This window comes from Neoarius graeffei, chromosome 14, assembly GCF_027579695.1.
Source record: "Neoarius graeffei isolate fNeoGra1 chromosome 14, fNeoGra1.pri, whole genome shotgun sequence".
Taxonomy (NCBI): Eukaryota; Metazoa; Chordata; class Actinopteri; order Siluriformes; family Ariidae; genus Neoarius; species Neoarius graeffei.
In genome coordinates, this window is record NC_083582.1 from 6,297,246 (window position 1) to 6,318,732 (window position 21,487).

Below are 21,487 nucleotides of genomic sequence, written 5' to 3' on the forward strand. Positions count from 1 at the left end.
CAATTCCTCTCTCTCTCTCCCCATTCAATTCCTCCATCTCTCTCTCTTCATTCAATCCCTCCATCTCTCTCTCCCCATTCAATTCCTCTATCTCTCTCTCTCCCCATTCAATTCCTCCATCTCTCTCTCTTCATTCAATCCCTCCATCTCTCTCTCCCCATTCAATCCCTCCATCTCTCTCTCTCCCCATTCAATTCCTCCATCTCTCTCTCTTCATTCAATCCCTCCATCTCTCTCTCTCCCCATTCAATTCCTCTATCTCTCTCCCCATTCAATTCCTCCATCTCTCTCTCTTCATTCAATCCCTCCATATCTCTCTCTCTCTCCATTCAATTCCTCTCTCTCCATTCAATCCCTCCACCTCTCTCTCCATTCAATCCCTCCACCTCTCTCTCCATTCAATCCCTCCACCTCTCTCTCCCCATTCAATCCCTCCACCTCTCTCTCCCCATTCAATCCCTCCATCTCTCTCTCCATTCAATCCCTCCATCTCTCTCTCCATTCAATCCCTCCATCTCTCTCCCCATTCAATCCCTCCATCCCTCTCTCCCCATTCAATCCCTCCATCCCTCTCTCCCCATTCAATCCCTCCATCCCTCTCTCCCCATTCAATCCCTCCATATCTCTCTCGCCATTCAATCCCTCCATATCTCTCTCTCTCTCGCCATTCAATCCCTCCATCTCTCTCTCTCCATTCAATCCCTCCATCCCTCTCCCCATTCAATCCCTCCATCTCTCTCTCTCTCCATTCAATCCCTCCACTGTCCCTCTCTCCATTCAATCCCTCCATCTCTCTCTCCATTAAGTCCCTCCCTTTCTCTCTCTCTCTCCATTCAATCCCTCCATCTCTCTCTCTCCATTAAGTCCCTCCCTTTCTCTCTCTCTCTCTCTCCATTCAATCCCTCCATCTCTCGCTCCATTAAGTCCCTCCCTTTCTCTCTCTCTCTCTCTCCATTCAATCCCTCCCTCTCTCCCTTGAGTCAATCCCTCACTCTACTCTGATTCACATATTTCTTCGCCATGTACTCTCTCTCGCTCTCTCTCATGTGGTCCGTGTCTGGTTTATAAAACTGATCCAGACAGGACCCCGGACTGAAACCCGTGTGAAATTTCTCCTCACTAATCGAGCGTGTGTTTTAGGTGAGAGTTCTTTCAGAGTTTAGTGGAAGACGCATCGACTCTCTGGACAAAAATAAACCCATCACAGCTCCTGTAAAGGGCGGCGAGTTCACGATGGGGTTAAACTCACTGTTCCAAAGCGCCGACGCTGGAGACTCCTGAACACGAACAGGAAATAAACGTCGAACAGGAAACATCACCACAGCAACGATTACACATTGGCTTTAATTTATTACATCATTATTAGTCTTAATTTATGTACATCACGTGATGATGGAAATCGCCGTACGAGTCCCTGTGAACGAGACGTTACTATGGAAACGATAACGTATCAGAACGAATGCGTTAATATAAGCGTGTGATCTGTAGATGGAGTAGCGTCCGGGCTGCTGTTCGAGAAAATTAATCAATCACTGAGTGACATTAACGTGAAGATGATGGATGTGATGAATGTGGATGGCAGTTTTACAGGATGGAGGATTTTTATCATCATTTTCTCGCGTCCCTGCTCCGTTTATTTCCCGATCTCACACTTATATAAATGAACTGGTCGTTATGTGATATCCCGTCTCTTTGTGTTGCTTCTAAAGCAATCTCAAGTTAAATATATTGATCTCCTGCGAAAGCGGGCTCGTCCAGCGGTCCGCGCCTGGTCCCGTGCACTGAGTCATCGCAGCGAGCCCGTCTCATGCCAAGTCTGTTTTGTTGGGTGCTAAGAAGAGGTTCTTTACTGTTAATGTGACATTTACGGTAACCGAGCATTCCACAAAATATCTGTTTTCTGGGAAGCTCGTTTAAAAGCGGCGGGTGCGGAGCGAGTTTAGAGCCGTGTGGCGTTTGTTGTGTTGAAGGGTGGTGTGTAGACTGGATGTCAGGGTGGAGGCTGACTCTGAGGTTTCGGGTTAATTTGGGCTAATCTGTTTTTAGCCCCGGAGTGGGGTTTTCCTTGGGAATGCCGACGACGCTGGTGTTTCGCATGAGTGTGTGTTGCTGGCACGCCCTGCAGCGGGTATTGATCACACAATATACCTTCTATCGCTTTGATTCCTGATTCACACTTCGAGTGATGTGTGTTACAAATAACGACAAACTGCTGTGTGTCATTTTCCAGCACGAAACCCATACACACTCCTGCGCAGGACAGACACTCGATCCTGTCTCCCTTGGTGTTGTTTTATTTTCTGATGAGAGCCTGTGGAAAGACATCCATCAGCAGCTCATCCATACACATCAGCCTGTGATCCACAGGACACAAGCCATCGAGTCTCTCTCTCCAACACACGGCTTGTCAACAAGTTCTCACTCTCACATACAGTAAGTATAGGAGGATAAGGAAACACTGCCAAACACACACACACACACACACAATCACATGGCATGGAATAACAGCCCTGAAGTGAAAGCCAGTGAAAATCAATCACGCCGTCTACCAGCATGCACACAGAACCGCTTCCAGCACAGCGCCGCTGGATTCTGGACTCTGATTGGTCGGAATGTGTCGGTTAGTTTTCTGTACCAGCAGCTCGGAGATCAGTGCAGCGACATGATGATGAAGACTCACTTGCTGTTGAGGATGTCCATTTCAAACAGGTGTTTAGTGATGAAGTGATACTCCACACCATCACTCTCCTGATTCCTCTTCACTCGAGATGTGTCTGAGAGAGAGAGAATGACAGTGAGACAGAGAAAGAAAGAGAGAGATGTACAGTGACAGTCAGTCAGGGAGAGTGAGACACAGACATACACAGAGAGAATGAGGCAGAGGAACAGAAAGAGAGAGAGAGAGGTATACAAAGACAGACAGAGAGAGAGAGATACAATGAGAGACAGATAGAAGGGAGACGAGAGAGACAGGCAGGTATACAGAGACAGACAGGAGAGAGAGAAAGATACAAAGAGAGACAAACAAAAGGAGAAGGGGAGAGAGAATGACAGTGAGACAGACAGAAGGAAGACGAGCGAGAGAGAGAGACAGACAGACAGGTATACAAAGAGACAGAAGGGAGGGGAAGAGAGAGAATGACAGTGAGACAGACAGGTATACAAAGAGAGACAAACAGAAGGGAGAGAGATACAAAGAAAGACAGAAGGGAGAGAGAGAAAGAATTACAGTGAGGTATATCAAGAGAGACAGACAGAAGGGAGGGAGAGAGAGAGAGAAAGAGAGATGTACAGAGACAGTCAGTCAGGGAGAGTGAGACACAGACAAAGAGAGAGGCAGAGAGAGAGATACAAAGACAGACAGGAGAGAGAGAGAGAGAGAGAGAGAGAGAGAGAGAGAGAGAGAGAGAAAATGCACAGAGACAGTCAGTCAAGGAGAGTGAGACACAGACAAAGTGAAAGGCAGACACAGTGAGGCAGAGGGACAGAGTCAGAGAGAGAGAGAGACAGAAGGGAGACAAGCAAGAAAGACAGACAGGTATACAAAGAGACAGAAGGGGGGAGAGAGAGAGAGAATGACAGTGAGACAGACAGGTATACAAAGAGAGACAAACAGAAGAGAGAGATACAAAAAAGACATAAGGGAGAGAGAGAGAGAAAGAATGACAGTGAGGTATATCAAGACAGACAGAAGGGAGACAGAGAGAGGGAGAGAGAGAGAGAGGGGGAGAGATGTACAGAGACAGTCAGTCAGACAAAGAGAGAGCGAGAGAGGCAGAGGGACAGAGTCAGTGAGATACAAAGACAGACAATAGGAGAGAGAGATGTACAGAGACAGTCAGTTAAGGAGAGTGAGACACAGACAAAGAGAAAGGCACAGTGAGGCAGAGGGACAGAGTCAGAGAGAGAGAGAGACAGGTATACAAAGACAGACGGAGAGAGAGATACAATGAGAGACAGATAGATGAGAGAGAGAGACAGTGACAGGTATACAAAGAAACAGACAGAAGGGAGGGAGGGAGAGAGAAAATGACAGTGAGACAGACAGATATACAAAGAAACAGACAGAAAGGGGAGAAAGAGAGAGAGATACAAAGAGACAGACAGAAGGGAGGGAGGGAGAGAGAGAGTTATAAGACCATTTCCTTACATAAATATAATAGCATACACTCTATAGAGCCTACATTACCTAAACACAGCCGAGTGCAAAAGTTAGTGCACCCTTTACAGAATACATGGAAACTCTATAAAAGTGAAGTTCACTGAAACTCGTTCGCTCTCCCTCAGGAAACGGTTTAAACTCTCATCTCACAAACACGCGGCGAGAAATGTGGACACAATAAAAGTCCAATTTTATATAATGATATTCACAAATAATGCTATATAGCCCCGCCCCCAATTCAGGAGCCAATTATATAGCTCCACCCCCAAACCAGGAGGCGCATCTTAAATTTGAATGATGCCTTTGTTTGTTTGTTTTTATGTTTCCATGAGAAACACATCAGCTCAGTAAACACCACAAAACAGAAATAAATCCCCGCAGGACTCGCGCTCAGTCTATCAGCGGGAAGAGCTACACAGCCCATGTCACTGTTGATGTTTTTACAGAGCAGTAAAGCCGCTGTGCTGGTGCTCACACACACACACACACACTACAGTAAGAGGAGCAGCTCGGACTGGGACTCTGCTCCAGCGCTCATTAAGCCCTCAGTGCTGTGTGTCTGGGCTCGCTCGGCTGTAAAGCGGTGCCGTTAAAGCGGGCCGCACGTGCCAGGCTCCAGACGGTTTAGTAGGGGTTAAAGGTCACTGCGCAGAGTGTTTAACGAGAGCTGGAGAGGTCAGGGGTCACCATGGTACACTCCTCAAGACAAACTGTTCGAGCAGCAGTCCCAAAACAAACTATTAAACTTTTTACACCGTTCCAATGAGCTTAAACCCAGAACCTTCATTCCTCCACCCCACCCCACCCCTCCCCCCTCCAAAAACTGACATTTTGGTCTTTAATGAATAAAAACTAAACTAACTGCTGTGGTATAAAAGGAATAAAACATATCCAGGACATGCTGATCAGGGAAAATCATCATCTTCTGGGTGGCAACAGTAGCTCTGCTTCATCACACCACATGGCTGTTGATTAGTTTCCTATAACAGCAGGACGCGTAATGTTTCACTCCATGAGTGAGAATCACAATATCAGTTCAAGCCTAAAAAAATCATGATTACCATTTCATCAGGAATCGTGCAGTCCTGAAAAGAGAGAGAGATGGAAAGAGAATGAAAGAGGGGGAGAAAGAGAACAAAGAAAAGAGATGAGAACAAGAAAAGAGAGAAGGAAAGACGATGAGAGACAGAGAGAGATGAAAAGAGAACAAGAAGGGAGAGAGAGATGAAAAGAGAACGAAAGAGAGATGGAAAGAACGAGAGAGAGCAAGAGAGAGATTAAAAGAGAACAAAGAGAGAGATGAAAAGAGAATGAAAGAGAGATGGAAAGAAAGAGAGCGAGATGAAAAGAGAACAAGGAGAGAGATGGAAAGAACAAGACAGATATGGAAAGAAAATGAAAGGGTGAAAGAACAAAAGAGATGAGAACAAGAAAAGAGAGAAGGAAAGAAAATGAGAGACAGAGAGAGATGAAAAAAGAATGAAAGAGAGAGAGATGGAAAGAACAAGACAGAGATATGGAAAGAGAATGAAAGAGAGAGAGGGATGAAAAGAGACCAAGAAGAGAGAGATGGAAAGAACAAGAAGGGAGAGAGAGATGAAAAGAGAATGAAAGAGCGCGAGAGATTAAAAGAGAACAAGAAGAGAAAGTGAGATGGAAAGAGAATGAGAGAGATGGAAAGAACAAGAGATGAAAAGAGAACAAGAAGAGAGAGATAGAAAGGAGAATAAGAAAGAGAGAGATGGAAAGAATAAGACAGAGAGAGAGAGTTGGGCTGATGGTTAAATGCGTGTGATTAGACGAGTCCGCTGCAGGTATCGGAGGTTGTAATTCCAGCCGTGACCGCAGTGGACGGACGATGCCTGCTCTGATCGAGTGAACGTCTCACGCACCAGCTCTGGGGCCGAGGAAATGATTCTGCTGCGGGTAAAGAACATGAAATTCGTTCTACAAATACGGAAAACCAGGAACGGATCCGGATCAGAACGTGCACAGCCTCCGCACTCAGACATACGGCACGTACCTCATCTCATTCTGCCATTAAAACCTCTTCCTTTACGGTTTAACACAATCCCGGAATTACAAAGAACAGGACAGAACTGTGACGTGAACTCCGACACTCGCATGGACCAGACGCTAATTTCCTTGCACTGAACACTAGAGGGCAGTGTGTATATTATACACCATTACACCAAACAGAACCGGGTGGAGCCGAGGCGTAAAGGGAAGAAGTGCTGATGTGTTCAGTGTTCACGCCGTGAGCCGCCATGTTGATATGACGTCAGGTGGACACCGTCCTGACCCTCCGAGTTTAGAAAGCGTTCGGTTTTTTAAACTCGAGAACTCTGTTTTCAGACGAATGTGTCAAAAACCTTGCAACCCTGACAGGCCCCTATGGCGTAATCGGAATGAAACACTTCAGGTCATTCCGTTATCGTAAAATAATCAGCTTCGCGGTTGGAACGGTGACGCAAATCGATTATTTCCACTACCAGCAGAAGGTGGAGTGATTTATTCCTGGATTACACCAATCTGAGAACGTGTTAAACAGTTGGAAATCTACGAGAAGATTGTAACAAACGCTTTCCAGGAACGAATGAGTGACGGAATGCTGTGAAAGATGTAAATGAGAGCTCGGTTGTGTAACACACACGATTCGCGAGGTCACGACTGTGAGCAATTAGGGAGCGTGAACGCTTCAAGCTCAGGATGAGGTTTTAATCCCGGAGTCAGAATCAGACGCATCCATTACAGCCGAACCCTGTGCAGCTACGTCCCACGGTTCTATCAGCACTGACGATTTTTATTTCTGGCCACTGTGTAATACTCATACTCCCGAGTTTTCATCCATCTCTCTCTCTCTCTCTCTCTCTCTCTGTGTGTATAAATCAGAGCCCGACTCATTTGTCCCAACATGATGCATGTCTCCAAAGAATGCGTTTTTGGATGCTGAGAGAGAGAGAGAGAGAGAGAGAGAGAGAGAGAGAGAGAGAGAGAGAGAGAGAGAGAGGGGGGGGAGAGACAGCTGCAGATGGATCAGTATTAAATGTACATATTTTATTTTGGACATGAAAAGCTTTCTTCATTCCCTCGCTCTTTGGTGTGTGTGTGTGTGTGTGTGTGTGTGTGTGTGTGTGTGTGGACTTACGAGGGATGGTGACGCTGAAGTGCTGCGGGTCAGATATTAACAGCTTCCTCTTCAGTTCATTCAAACCCACACCTGTAGGACCTGCAGAGAGAGAGATTAATATTAGAGAGAAATTAATGCTGTACAGACTCGTTCATGTGATACAGACAGACTTGTTAACGCTACAGAGAACCATCAACACTACAGAGAACCATCAACACTACAGAGAACCGTCATCAACGTCGTACAGACTCGTTAACGCTACAGAGAACCATCAGCAACACCGTACAGACTTGTTAATGCTACAGAAAACCATCAACGCTACAGAGAACCATCAACGCTGTACAGACTCGTTCACGCTACAGAGAACCATCAACACCGTACAGACTAGTTCATGCTACAGAGAACCGTCAACACCGTACAGACTAGTTCATGCTACAGAGAACTGTCAACGCTGTACAGACTCGTTCACGCTACAGAGAACCATCAATGCCGTACAGACTCATTCACGCTACAGAGAACCATCAACACCATACAGACTCATTCATGCTACAGAGAACCATCAATGCCATACAGACTCGTTCACGCTACAGAGAACCGTCAACGCCGTACAGACTCGTTAATGCTACAGAGAACCGTCAACGCCATACAGACTCGTTCATGCTACAGAGAACTGTCAACGCTGTACAGACTCGTTCACGCTACAGAGAACCATCAACACCGTACAGACTAGTTCATGCTACAGAGAACCGTCAACACCATACAGACTAGTTCATGCTACAGAGAACTGTCAACGCTGTACAGACTCGTTCACGCTACAGAGAACCATCAATGCCGTACAGACTCATTCACGCTACAGAGAACCATCAATGCCGTACAGACTCATTCACGCTACAGAGAACCATCAACACCATACAGACTCATTCATGCTACAGAGAACCATCAATGCCATACAGACTCGTTCACGCTACAGAGAACCGTCGCCGTACAGACTCGTTAATGCTACAGAGAACCGTCAACGCCATACAGACTCGTTCATGCTACAGAGAACTGTCAACGCTGTACAGACTCGTTCACGCTACAGAGAACCATCAACACCGTACAGACTAGTTCATGCTACAGAGAACCGTCAACACCGTACAGACTAGTTCATGCTACAGAGAACCGTCAACACCGTACAGACTAGTTCACGCTACAGAGAACCGTCAACACCGTACAGACTAGTTCATACTACAGAGAACCGTCAACACCGTACAGACTCGTTCACGCTACAGAGAACCGTCAACACCGTACAGACTAGTTCATGCTACAGAGAACTGTCAACACCGTACAGACTCGTTCATGCTACAGAGAACTGTCAACGCTGTACAGACTCGTTCACGCTACAGAGAACCATCAACACCGTACAGACTAGTTCATGCTACAGAGAACCGTCAACACCGTACAGACTAGTTCATGCTACAGAGAACTGTCAACACCGTACAGACTAGTTCATGCTACAGAGAACTGTCAACGCTGTACAGACTCGTTCACGCTACAGAGAACCATCAATGCCGTACAGACTCATTCACGCTACAGAGAACCATCAATGCCGTACAGACTCATTCACGCTACAGAGAACCATCAATGCCGTACAGACTCATTCACGCTACAGAGAACCATCAACACCATACAGACTCGTTCACGCCACAGAGAACCGTCGCCGTACAGACTCGTTAATGCTACAGAGAACCGTCAATGCCGTACAGACTCGTTCATGCTACAGAGAACTGTCAACGCTGTACAGACTCGTTCACGCTACAGAGAACCGTCAATGCCGTACAGACTCGTTCACACTACAGAGAACCATCAACACCGTACAGACTAGTTCATACTACAGAGAACCGTCAACGCTGTACAGACTAGTTCATGCTACAGAGAACTGTCAACACCGTACAGACTAGTTCATGCTACAGAGAACTGTCAACGCTGTACAGACTCGTTCACGCTACAGAGAACCATCAATGCCGTACAGACTCATTCACGCTACAGAGAACCATCAACACCATACAGACTCATTCATGCTACAGAGAACCATCAATGCCATACAGACTCGTTCACGCTACAGAGAACCGTCAACGCCGTACAGACTCGTTCATGCTACAGAGAACTGTCAACGCTGTACAGACTCGTTCACGCTACAGAGAACTGTCAACACCGTACAGACTAGTTCATACTACAGAGAACCGTCAACACCGTACAGACTCGTTCACGCTACAGAGAACCGTCAACACCGTACAGACTAGTTCATGCTACAGAGAACTGTCAATGCTGTACAGACTCGTTCACGCTACAGAGAACCATCAATGCCGTACAGACTCATTCATGCTACAGAGAACCATCAACACCATACAGACTCGTTCATGCTACAGAGAACCATCAATGCCATACAGACTCGTTCACGCTACAGAGAACCATCAACACCATACAGATTCGTTAATGCTAGAGAACCATCAACGCCGTACAGACTCGTTAATGCTACAGAGAACCGTCAACGCCGTACAGACTCGTTCACACTACAGAGAACCATCAACACCATACAGATTCGTTAATGCTAGAGAACCATCAACGCCGTACAGACTCGTTCACGCTACAGAGAACCATCAATGCCATACAGATTCGTTAATGCTAGAGAACCATCAACGCCATACAGACTCATTAATGCTACAGAGAACTGTCAACGCCATACAGACTCGTTCACACTACAGAGAACTATCAATGCCATACAGACTCGTTCATGCTACGGAGAACCATCAACGCCATACAGATTCGTTAATGCCAGAGAACCATCAACGCCGTACAGACTCGTTAATGCTACAGAGAACCGTCAACGCCATACAGACTCGTTCACACTACAGAGAACCATCAACACCATACAGATTCGTTAATGCGAGAGAACCATCAACGCCGTACAGACTCGTTCACGCTACAGAGAACCATCAATGCCATACAGATTCGTTAATGCTAGAGAACCATCAACGCCATACAGACTCGTTAATGCTAGAGAACCATCAACGCCATACAGACTTGTTCACGCTACAGAGAACCGTCAACGCCGTACAGACTCGTTAATGCTACAGAGAACCGTCAACGCCGTACAGACTCGTTCACACTACAGAGAACCATCAACACCATACAGATTCGTTAATGCTAGAGAACCATCAACGCCGTACAGACTCGTTCACGCTACAGAGAACCATCAATGCCATACAGATTCGTTAATGCTAGAGAACCATCAACGCCATACAGACTCGTTAATGCTAGAGAACCATCAATGCCATACAGACTTGTTCACGCTATGGAGAGTTCTGTAACCCTGGAGCAAACACAATCAGTATCTGACAAGATTTCATCAGAACACACACGCACACCATTAACCCACGATATACTCTGCACACAGCTCTGGAAAAAAATTAAGAGACCACTTCAATTTTTTTTTTTTACAAATCAGCATCTCTATGTATGGCAGCCATTTCATTCCAGTGTCTGTGCTGGAACTCCAACACAAGCCCGCCTCATTTTACTTCATGAGGTTCTGATGAGGTGATCATCTGAACCAAATCTTATTTAACGAGGTAAAGTATAAAAACCACTGCTGTGGTCAGCACCATCCTTTGGCAATAGGACCAGTTTGGATGGCAACAACAGTGCTAGCAGAACTTTAAATTTAACTGCAATACAAAACTATCTATTCATCATGCCAAAAGAGTTAAAAAGAAAAGTTTTGAGTCAGAAAAAGAAAGGTTCAATTCTGGCTTTACTGGCAGAGGGATACAAATTGCTTCCATCCTCAAAATTTCAAAGACGGCAGTTCATCGTAAGAACAAGGTCAAGCAGCAGACATCGGGGACAACAAAGTCACAGACTGGCGGAGGGTGAAAACGGCTCTCCACTGACCGGGATGATCGTCAACTCCTTTGAATGTCACTCAACAACTGTAGGATGACATCAAAAGGAATGGCAAATGGCAGCTGGGGTTAAGTGCACACCAAAGACGGGTCAAAACAGGCTCCTTCGGGTGGGGTTCAAGTCATGCAAACCTAGAAAAAAAGCCCTTCGTCAATGAGAACCAAAGCAGAGCCAGGCTGAGGTTTGCTGAAGACCGTAAGGATTGGACCATAGCGTGAGTGACTGCAGTAAGGTCATCTTCTCTGATGGTCGTCTAATGGTTGTACAGAGGCCTGGAGAGGCCTACAAGCCACAGCATCTCACACCCATTGAGAAATCTGGTTGAGGATCGGTGATGACCTGGGGGTGCTTTAGCAAGGCTGGACTGGGGCAGGTTTTTGTTTGTGAAGGACATACGAGCCATCAAGGTATATACAAGGTTCTCCTGGAAGAAAACGTCCTTCGTTCTGCTCTGACAATGTTCCCGAACTCTGAGGATTGGGTTTTCTAGCAGGACAATACTCCAATGCCACACAGCCAGGTCAATCAGGGTGGGGATGGAGGACCACAAGATCAAGACCCTGTCATGGCCAGCCCAATCCCCAGACCTGAACCCCATTGAAAACCTCTGGAATGTGATCAAGAGGAAGAGGGATGGTCACAAGCCGTCAAACAAAGCTGAGCTGATGGAATTTTTGCACCGGGAGGGACATAAAGTCACCAAAGAGCAACGTGAAAGACTGGTGGAGAGCATGGGAAGATGCAGGAAATGTGCCTGTGATTAAATATCAGGGTTATTCCATCAAATATTGATTTCTGAACTCACCAAGTCCAAACGTTAGTATTGTGCTGTTTAAAATTGAATATGATCTTGATTTCTGTGCGTTATTCAAGGTCTGAAAACACGTCATCTTTTTTGTTATTTTGACCAGTCGTCATTTTCTGCAATTAAATGCTCTAAAGTGATGATATTTTTATGTGGAATTTAGGGGAAATGTTTTCAGGATTTTATGGAATAAAACAAAAATGTTCATGTTTCTCAAACACAACTATAAATAGTAAAACCAGAGAAACTGATAACTTTGCAGGGGTCTCTTAATCTTTTTTTTTTCCCCAGAGCCGTATGTTTATTAGAAGTACCAGAGTTCATCAGCTGATCACTAAACTGTGTGAATACCGTATTTTTCGGACTATAAGTCGCACTTTTTTTCATGGTTCGGCTGGCAATGCGACTTATACTCCGGTGCGACGTATATATGTTTTTTTTTTTTTTTTCACCGCGGAATAACTGGAGCTCATGCTGAGTCTGACGACAGCCACGCAGAAGAAGAGGAAACGGCGCTTCGTCTGCCGCTGGAGTTGGCAGAGTTGTTCAGAAGCGACACCGAGGATGAGGAATTCAATGGATTTGCTGATTTGGAGTGAAATCATCAGCTTGATAAACTTGATTGACCTGTGTTTTATTATTAATGATAGGCCTATAGTTATTTAAATAAGTTATGTAGTGATTTTAGGCAGTGCTTAATTTGTGAAGTGGGAGGTCCCGGAACGCAGGAGGTGGGTGGGTCCGGCGACTCAAAAAAAAAAAAAAAGGCGGGGGATGGTTTACTATAACTTTACGCACATGCGCTTATTGTGTGTGTAAAATAATAATAATATCAGACATTATGATCTTAGAAAACGCTTTAGTGACAAACAGTTACAGACAGTAATATGTCGTGATATTACATTATAAAATATTAATTTTTATTAGTCTATATATTAAATTATATATTACATTTATCTTCTAAAATAACAGACTGTACTCATCACAACCGGTTTATTTCACCATTGGAGATCAGATCACACAAGACATGAGTTAAATGACTCATTTTAAGGATTTAAGTAGGGGATTTAAAAGCGGTGGTTGTTGTTTTTTTCACTAGACGGTTGTTTTTACTACCGTACCTGTCTTTGGAGATGATATACCTATAGCCTACTTGACCTCTGATTTGATGAAATAAAATTCGACAAAAATGAAGAATGACTCTCCTCGATGATGACTACAGCTTTAATAACACAGATGAAAGAGCCAGGGGGCGATAATAAGCCCTACCGGTAAAAATATTCTAAAAGCAAACTGATTAATGCATCAGTAATAGGCTACTAATATTAGTTATAATAATAATATAGGCTATTAGTAATAACGATAGTGATAGTATTAAAGATAGCAGTAGATATTTAAAATAATCAGACTAGGCTACTTACAGGGCAAAGGGCGCGTTATCACTGCTCAGCTGTTCGTTTATTAAATAAACAATGCAGTCGCGCAGTAACCACGCGCCGCTTATCAGATACAATCACAGATTCTATGGAAAGAATAACCCTTCAAAAAAGTGCGACTTGTAGTCCGGTGCGACGTATATATGTTTTTTTCGTCTTCATAATGCATTTTTTGGCTGATGCGACTTAAACTCCGGAGCGACGTATAGTCCGGAAAATACGGTAACTTGCAATCTGAGAGAGGATTAAAATACAATCTAATCACATCTGAATATTAATGTATTTTATTTTTTTCGAGGTCTGGTTTCCATCAAATCCTGCGCTCTGATTGGCTGGCGAGCGGGTCCGTATCCTACAATACGGACCCTGGTTACGGACCTCTGGCGACTCGCTCATTCACAACAACAACAACAACAAAAAACATCGTAGCAATTTTTGTCAACATTTATTTTCGCATTTCTCAGGAGAATAGCATTAATTTTACAGCATGGATAGCGATAATGACAGTGTTCACAGCGAAAGCGAGTTTTACTACCCTGAGGAGGAAGAAATAAAAGAAAACATTTCAGGAGAAAGCTAAAAACCTCTAACTGCTGCTAACGCCGAGCAAAAACATGGCTGAATCCTGAATGACTCCTATTTGTATAAATAGGGGACTACATAGGCAGCAAAATGTAGTTTTTTTTCCTGCCATGGAAGTGCACTTGTATACCGAGGAGGAAGCCATTTGCATTACAGCCGTGAATGAGGATTCAAAATGGCGGCTCGGCTCGGTTTTCCCTTTCGGGCGCTCTCGTTTTCTGTTAGAATTTGGTAAAGAAAAAAATAAATATATTATTTACCAGCTTAAGGTCGGTCCGTATGGTGAAATACCGTGAGTGACCTCGGCCTTGAATACTGACCTCGGCCCAGAGGGCCTCGCTCAGTACTTTCAAGACCTTGGTCACGGTATTTCACCATACGGACCTCCCAGCTGGGAAATAACACACACATATATATAACAGAACAATAATATATAAATGTGTAATATAATGAAGTTCTTCGACGAAACCGAGTTGTACATGTGACGAGGCGTGTAGCACCGAGATTGAGTGGAATAACTGTTTTACTCGATCCACATTCACTGGATTTTGAGAAAACGGAGCATTTTTATTTTTTTCAAAATTCGATAAATAAAAACTTTATACAAAACGTCCGACAAAATCATTTCCGCTTAGAATGTAAACAAACCGGCGAAATGACAGGAGCAATTTGTGAAAAATGCAAAAAAAATTATTACTGAAAAAAAAACCCCAATAAAAATCAAATACTTTCATTTCATATTTTGTTGCTTTTTTGGGATTTTGTTTTTGAGTAGAGTTTTTATTTTGTACTCGGTTGGTTCAGCGACACGCTCCGCCATTTTCTTCTTCTTCTTTTGGGTTATTTTGACGGTTGGCAAACCAACTTAAAGGTGCAATACTGCCACCGACTGGGCTGGAGTGCGGAACAGGAGATTTTTTTTGGGGGGGGGGGGGGGATGATGATTATATTCTTTTAGCTACTTCTATTTCTTTAAATACCTGATAAAGTGATTTATCTGACTTGATGCACTCCGCATCAAGTTCAGCGACATGCTCCGCCATTTTGTTTTGTTGATATCCTAGTAGTAGAGTAGCCAATCAGAGCGTGCGACTGATCATATCCAGTGAATGTGGACAGAATAAAACTTAATATTTATGCATACTTGACTGCGCTGCTTCTTTTGTTTTTCTCCATTTGTTCTTTACTTTCTTACCTTTATCATCACTCCCTCTTCCTTTCCTTATTTTTTGTCACTTTCTTCCCTTCCTTTTTCTTGTACCCTTCCCTTCCTCGCCCTTCTTTTCTCTTCTTCAGCTCTCTCTTCTTTCTTGTTTTCATTCTCCATTTCCTGAATCGGATTCTCTTTTTCTTGGTTTTCTTTCTCTCCTCTCCCTTTCTTTCTTTCCTTTCTCCCCTTCCATCTCCCTTCCCTCCATTCTTGTCCTTTTCCCTACTTTTCTTTCTTCTCTTTCTGGACCTTGTCTCTCTCTTTTGCTTTCTCGCTGCATCTCTCCATCTTCTTCGTCTCCCTCTTTCTTCTTTTCAAATTTATTCCGTTATTTCCATTTTCATAAAGTGCTTTCTTGAACTTTTGCTCTTTTCTCTCCACTTCGTCTCAGAATCTCTCTCTCACTCTCTGGATATACAGCATGTTGAGGTGTTCATTGTCTTGTAGTTCAGCTGTGTGTGTGTGTGTGTGTGTGTGTGTGTGTGTGTGTGTGTGTGTGTTTTAATCTGATAATGAGTTCAGCAGAGACACAGTCAGCCTTAAACTGCTCATCACTCTACACACACACACACACACACACCCCTCTACCACTTAAACCCGATCCAACACAGGCTCACACACCTCTCTGTCTATCATTTACATCTTTTTCCCTTTATTTACATAGCAGTGAGGTTTAACAAGCTAGAAACGGGCTACATTTTCACTATACACTCACTGGCCACTTTATTAGGAACACCCTCACACGCACGTGCTGTTTTCCGCAGTTGTGTAATCAGCCGATCCCTCGCCAGCAGCACGGTGCATCAAATCACGCAGATCCAAATCAAGAGCTTCAGTTAATGTTCACGATGTTCAAACATCAGAACGGGAAAAATTGTGATCTCACAGTGAAGTGTGACTTTCTTTCTTTCTTTCTTTCTTTCTTTCTTGCACTGTGGTATGGGTGTTGGTTCGAGCCAGATGAGTGTGAGGTTTGAGTGAGTATTTCAGAAGCTGCTGATCTCCTCCTGGGGTTTTCACACACAACAGTCTGTAGAGTTTACACAGAATGGTGCAGAAAACAAAAAACACTGAGTGAGCGACAGTTCTGTGGGTGGAAACAAACGCCTTGTTGATAAGAGAGGGTCAGAGATCACAAAATGGCCAGACTGGTTTGAGCTTTTTTGCCAGGAAGGATATAGTAACTCATATAATCACTCTTTACAACCATAGTGAGCAGAAAAGCATCTCAGCATGCAACAGAAAAATAGAAGAACACACTGGGTTCCACTCCTGCAGCCAAGAACAGGGATCTTAGAACCAACAACAAGTTCCTATTAAAGTGGCCGGCGAGTGTGAATATATTGGGAAAATAATAATAATGACCATTTTTACTGAATGCTTTCTGATTTAGTCTGTGTGTGTGTTTGAGACACGATCGTCTTAATAACCAGTGTATGTATCCGTGCACACACACACATACACACATACACCTTGGTGCATGCTGCAGCAGCAGTAAAAGTGTCAGTGTTGATCAGGTCTCTCATTAGCAGGAGAGCTCTTTAACAGCAGACGTGTAATCACTTCCAGCCCGAGCACCACACCGTGTTATAATGCACGGTGTAATGTTCAGTGTTTCAGCATGAGACCTGTTGCGTTAGCAATATGTTTTCACACACAGTTCATGCGTGTTCATTCAGGGACACATTCTCAACGCGTTTTCTTCGCCCAGAGCGTCTAATTTGAGCAGGACAGAGTTTCTGCAGCTTGAACCGATCTTTCAGTGACTTCAAATCCAATTCAAAATGTCAAAAGTCTGCAGTTTTGTCTACCGAGGCTCAACAATCGCTAGCGATGGATCCGTTGAACCGGGACGGGCATACAGACCCGGCAAAGACTCTGCCGCCTTCAACTCACTGAACAGAATCTGGTACAACAAGATCACCACAATAAAGACTTGCGCTGGATTACCTCCTCCCCTCCCCCCTGATTTCCCTCCTCAAGTCCCGTGTTTAAAGTGTACCTGTGTTGTAGTTGTGCTTATGCAAAGGTTTTTTAAATGTTCCCACACTGTACTCCTGACAGGAGCATAGTGGGGGGGGGGGGGGGGGGGGGGGGGGGGGGGGGGGGTTCTTTTTTTTTTTCCTTATCTCTCCTCATGTTGTGTTTCCTTTTTATCTTCATCCCTGTCTTCCTGTCCTGTCTACCCTTTGTCAATTGTATGTTGTATATGTACGGACAGGTTGACGGCTAATTTCGCTGGTACATGTGACTAGTGACAATAAAGGGCATCATCATCTGTGTGTTGCATTTCTGGTTTTGACTTTGTTTTGTGTATTTGGACTCCGCCTTTCGTATTTGCCTCCGCCATTCTGTTTGTGCCTCGTGTGACCGCTGCCCGTTTCATGATCCTACCTTTCTTTGTCTTATGTTTTTGTCCTGTTTATAAATAAACACTCTTCCTGTAATTACAACCCCGATTCCAAAAAAGTTGGGACAAAGTACAAATTGTAAATAAAAACGGAATGCAATAATTTTCAAATCTCAAAAACTGATATTGTATTCACAATAGAACATAGACAACATATCAGATGTCGAAAGTGAGACATTTTGAAATTTCATGCCAAATATTGGCTCATTTGAAATTTCATGACAGCAACACATCTCAAAAAAGTTGGGACAGGGGCAATAAGAGGCTGGAAAAGTTAAAGGTACAAAAAAGGAACAGCTGGAGGACCAAATTGCAACTCATTAGGTCAATTGGCAACAGGTCATTAACATGACTGGGTATAAAAAGAGCATCTTGGAGTGGCAGCGGCTCTCAGAAGTAAAGATGGGAAGAGGATCACCAATCCCCCTAATTCTGTGCCGACAAATAGTGGAGCAATATCAGAAAGGAGTTCGACAGTGTAAAATTGCAAAGAGTTTGAACATATCATCATCTACAGTGCATAACATCATCAAAAGATTCAGAGAATCTGGAAGAATCTCTGTGCGTAAGGGTCAAGGCCGGAAAACCATACTGGATGCCCGTGATCTTCGGGCCCTTAGACGGCACTGCATCACATACAGGCATGCTTCTGTATTGGAAATCACAAAATGGGCTCAGGAATATTTCCAGAGAACATTATCTGTGAACACAATTCACCGTGCCATCCGCCGTTGCCAGCTAAAACTCTATAGTTCAAAGAAGAAGCCGTATCTAAACATGATCCAGAAGCGCAGACGTCTTCTCTGGGCCAAGGCTCATTTAAAATGGACTGTGGCAAAGTGGAAAACTGTTCTGTGGTCAGACGAATCAAAATTTGAAGTTCTTTATGGAAATCAGGGACGCCGTGTCATTCGGACTAAAGAGGAGAAGGACGACCCAAGTTGTTATCAGCGCTCAGTTCAGAAGCCTGCATCTCTGATGGTATGGGGTTGCATTAGTGCATGTGGCATGGGCAGCTTACACATCTGGAAAGACACCATCAATGCTGAAAGGTATATCCAGGTTCTAGAGCAACATATGCTCCCATCCAGACGACGTCTCTTTCAGGGAAGACCTTGCATTTTCCAACATGACAATGCCAAACCACATACTGCATCAATTACAGCATCATGGCTGCGTAGAAGAAGGGTCCGGGTACTGAACTGGCCAGCCTGCAGTCCAGATCTTTCACCCATAGAAAACATTTGGCGCATCATAAAACGGAAGATACGACAAAAAAGACCTAAGACAGTTGAGCAACTAGAATCCTACATTAGACAAGAATGGGTTAACATTCCTATCCCTAAACTTGAGCAACTTGTCTCCTCAGTCCCCAGACGTTTACAGACTGTTGTAAAGAGAAAAGGGGATGTCTCACAGTGGGAAACATGGCCTTGTCCCAACTTTTTTGAGATGTGTTGTTGTCATGAAATTTAAAATCACCTAATTTTTCTCTTTAAATGATACATTTTCTCAGTTTAAACATTTGATATGTCATCTATGTTCTATTCTGAATAAAATATGGAATTTTGAAACTTCCACATCATTGCATTCCGTTTTTATTTACAATTTGTACTTTGTCCCAACTTTTTTGGAATCAGGGTTGTACATCCATCATTCCCCTGCTTACACACATGCTGAGCCGTGCGCTCCTCTTCCCCCCAGAGACAAGCAATAAGTAATCAAGTCCGCAGGCGAGTTAATAATACGTGTTAATGCCGTAAAACAAAGGCTTAACGAGCCTCGCTTAGGTATCGATCACTAACAATTATCGAGAACGGTGATCAATAGAAGGATAAAAGGATGAAATGACAGCTGATACTGCTAAACCTAACTAGTTAAAGTGCACCATCAGCGTTTTTTATACCCCTGCCCCGCCCAGCGTGACATAAATGACATCGGTGATTTGTGACACATGAATGAACTGAATGGTGAAGATTTAGAAAACAGAGCGAGTCAGTGTGTGGACATCGACAACGAATGATACCTCCGTCATTTCCGTAACAGACGAAGAAATCAATCATCGCCTCCGTTCGTGATCCTTTAACTCAGTCAGTGACCCGGGAGGAGAAACTCGTGATCAGGAGACCGTGCCGAACATTTCGAAGAATATAACGCGAGTGTTTGGTGTGACGACTGGGTCCATTTCAGTATAATGAGCTTTTCAGACCAGTGGCGGCTGCTGGTTTTTAAAACAGGGGAAACCCATTTTACGCATTCATCGTAAAACCTGTAGGCCGGATATCAAAGCATAGAAAGGTGTGCCCCATTAGCATAGTGAACTAGACAACCCCACCTAGTGGCAGAAAGTATTTTTGCTTGTACATTTCATGTTATAGTCTGGCTTGCCAGGCTAGTGCCTCATATCCTTAATCAAAAATATCAAACATCCAAAAATCACTGGCTATTCAACGAAGAGCCTTGAACATCATACCCTGATATGCAACACAGAGTCTTTAACACAACACCCAGCTGTGCAACACATCCTTGAACATCTTCTGCAACACAGTCTGGAAATTCATAACCAGGTAGGCTATGCAACACACAGAACCTTGAATATTATACCCAGGTATAACCTATAACACAGAGCCCACCATTCTCTTAACATTACTGAACAATATACACACTTCACATTCATGAACATTATATGATGCACACTATTTATACGAGCACCTTCATGGATGGCATGTTCCACCCTGACCCTCCCCAGACAGCCAAGTCTTGCACATGAAGTGACATGCTCATTGCTCGTTTCATGCCTTTTGCAAGCCCTTTTGAAATTCACCAGGTCCCCAAACCCATCTTTTGACCAAACTAAATTTCCCTGAGAGGGCTTCATCAAAAGATATGGCCAACAGTACATTTTATTAGTCACAGGAGACCCAGTCAACCAGTTCACATTTTCATACCAAGACACCTGAAAAGACCTGTTATGACCTGCTGATTTTTGAATGAGATTAAGCTTGGGCTTTGGTCTGCCTTGCTCTTTAATTCTCACTTTCTCCTCATATGGCAGAGTGTCAAAACGTTTTGACAAAAGCATGTCCACGACGTTTGCCATTATAGCAGATAGATACCAGCTGTTAGCAGCTAGCACTGCAGATCCCAATAAGGTTCAAGCTAGCCTACAACCACGGTGATTGAACTACAGATGAAATAAACGAGTGAATTCGCGAATGATCAAACTGATAGAATGGACGAAAGTTAACGGAGCACAACGAGTAATATTTACATTTATTTACAGAGTAATGTACAGAGACATCAATGAGAAGAAACGTTTATATGAAAAGAAATTCGGACAGCACTTTGGCACACGACTACACTTTCTCGACATCCACTAGGGACTGACTGATCATGCTTACCGTGTTCCTCGCCGAAGTACAGCGACCGCCCTTCTCATGTCTTTCAAACACCACCTCCAATAATCCTTTATCAGCCCGGCTTCTGGCCCTCCCAATGTCTCGTTTACCCCCAGAGATACCCGGCTTCCCCGGAAGTGATGATTTTAACCAATAACAACTAGCCGAAATTGGCTGTTCAGAGCCGTCTCGTAGACTGCAACGGATACCCGGCTGCCAGTCCATAGAGCCCATTGAAATAAGAAAGGTTACAGCCTGGCAGCAAAGGTGATTCTCGTAGCGAACTACAAGTTCGTCAGACGTCACTCAAATAAGTTACAGGATGACATAGGGATAGTTATGAACGTAAATACAATCTTGGGCATATATTACGTTATGCAAGTTATTGTTTTAATGAGAATTCAACGTC

General features: G+C 44.0%; 1 protein-coding gene across 4 annotated transcripts in view; it reads right to left on the reverse strand.

Annotated features, from left to right (window-relative positions):
- The window catches only part of mpp7a (MAGUK p55 scaffold protein 7a), a 314,814-nt gene that overhangs the window by 27,877 nt on the left and 265,450 nt on the right, over window positions 1-21,487 (reverse strand). For all 4 annotated transcript variants that reach the window (XM_060939197.1, XM_060939196.1, XM_060939198.1 and 1 more), the window contains 2 exons: window positions 7,311-7,391; window positions 2,681-2,774 (listed from right to left, as the gene is read on the reverse strand). In XM_060939197.1, coding sequence (XP_060795180.1) covers window positions 2,681-2,774; window positions 7,311-7,391 — 175 coding nt within the window. The remainder of the gene's footprint in view (window positions 1-2,680; window positions 2,775-7,310; window positions 7,392-21,487) is intronic.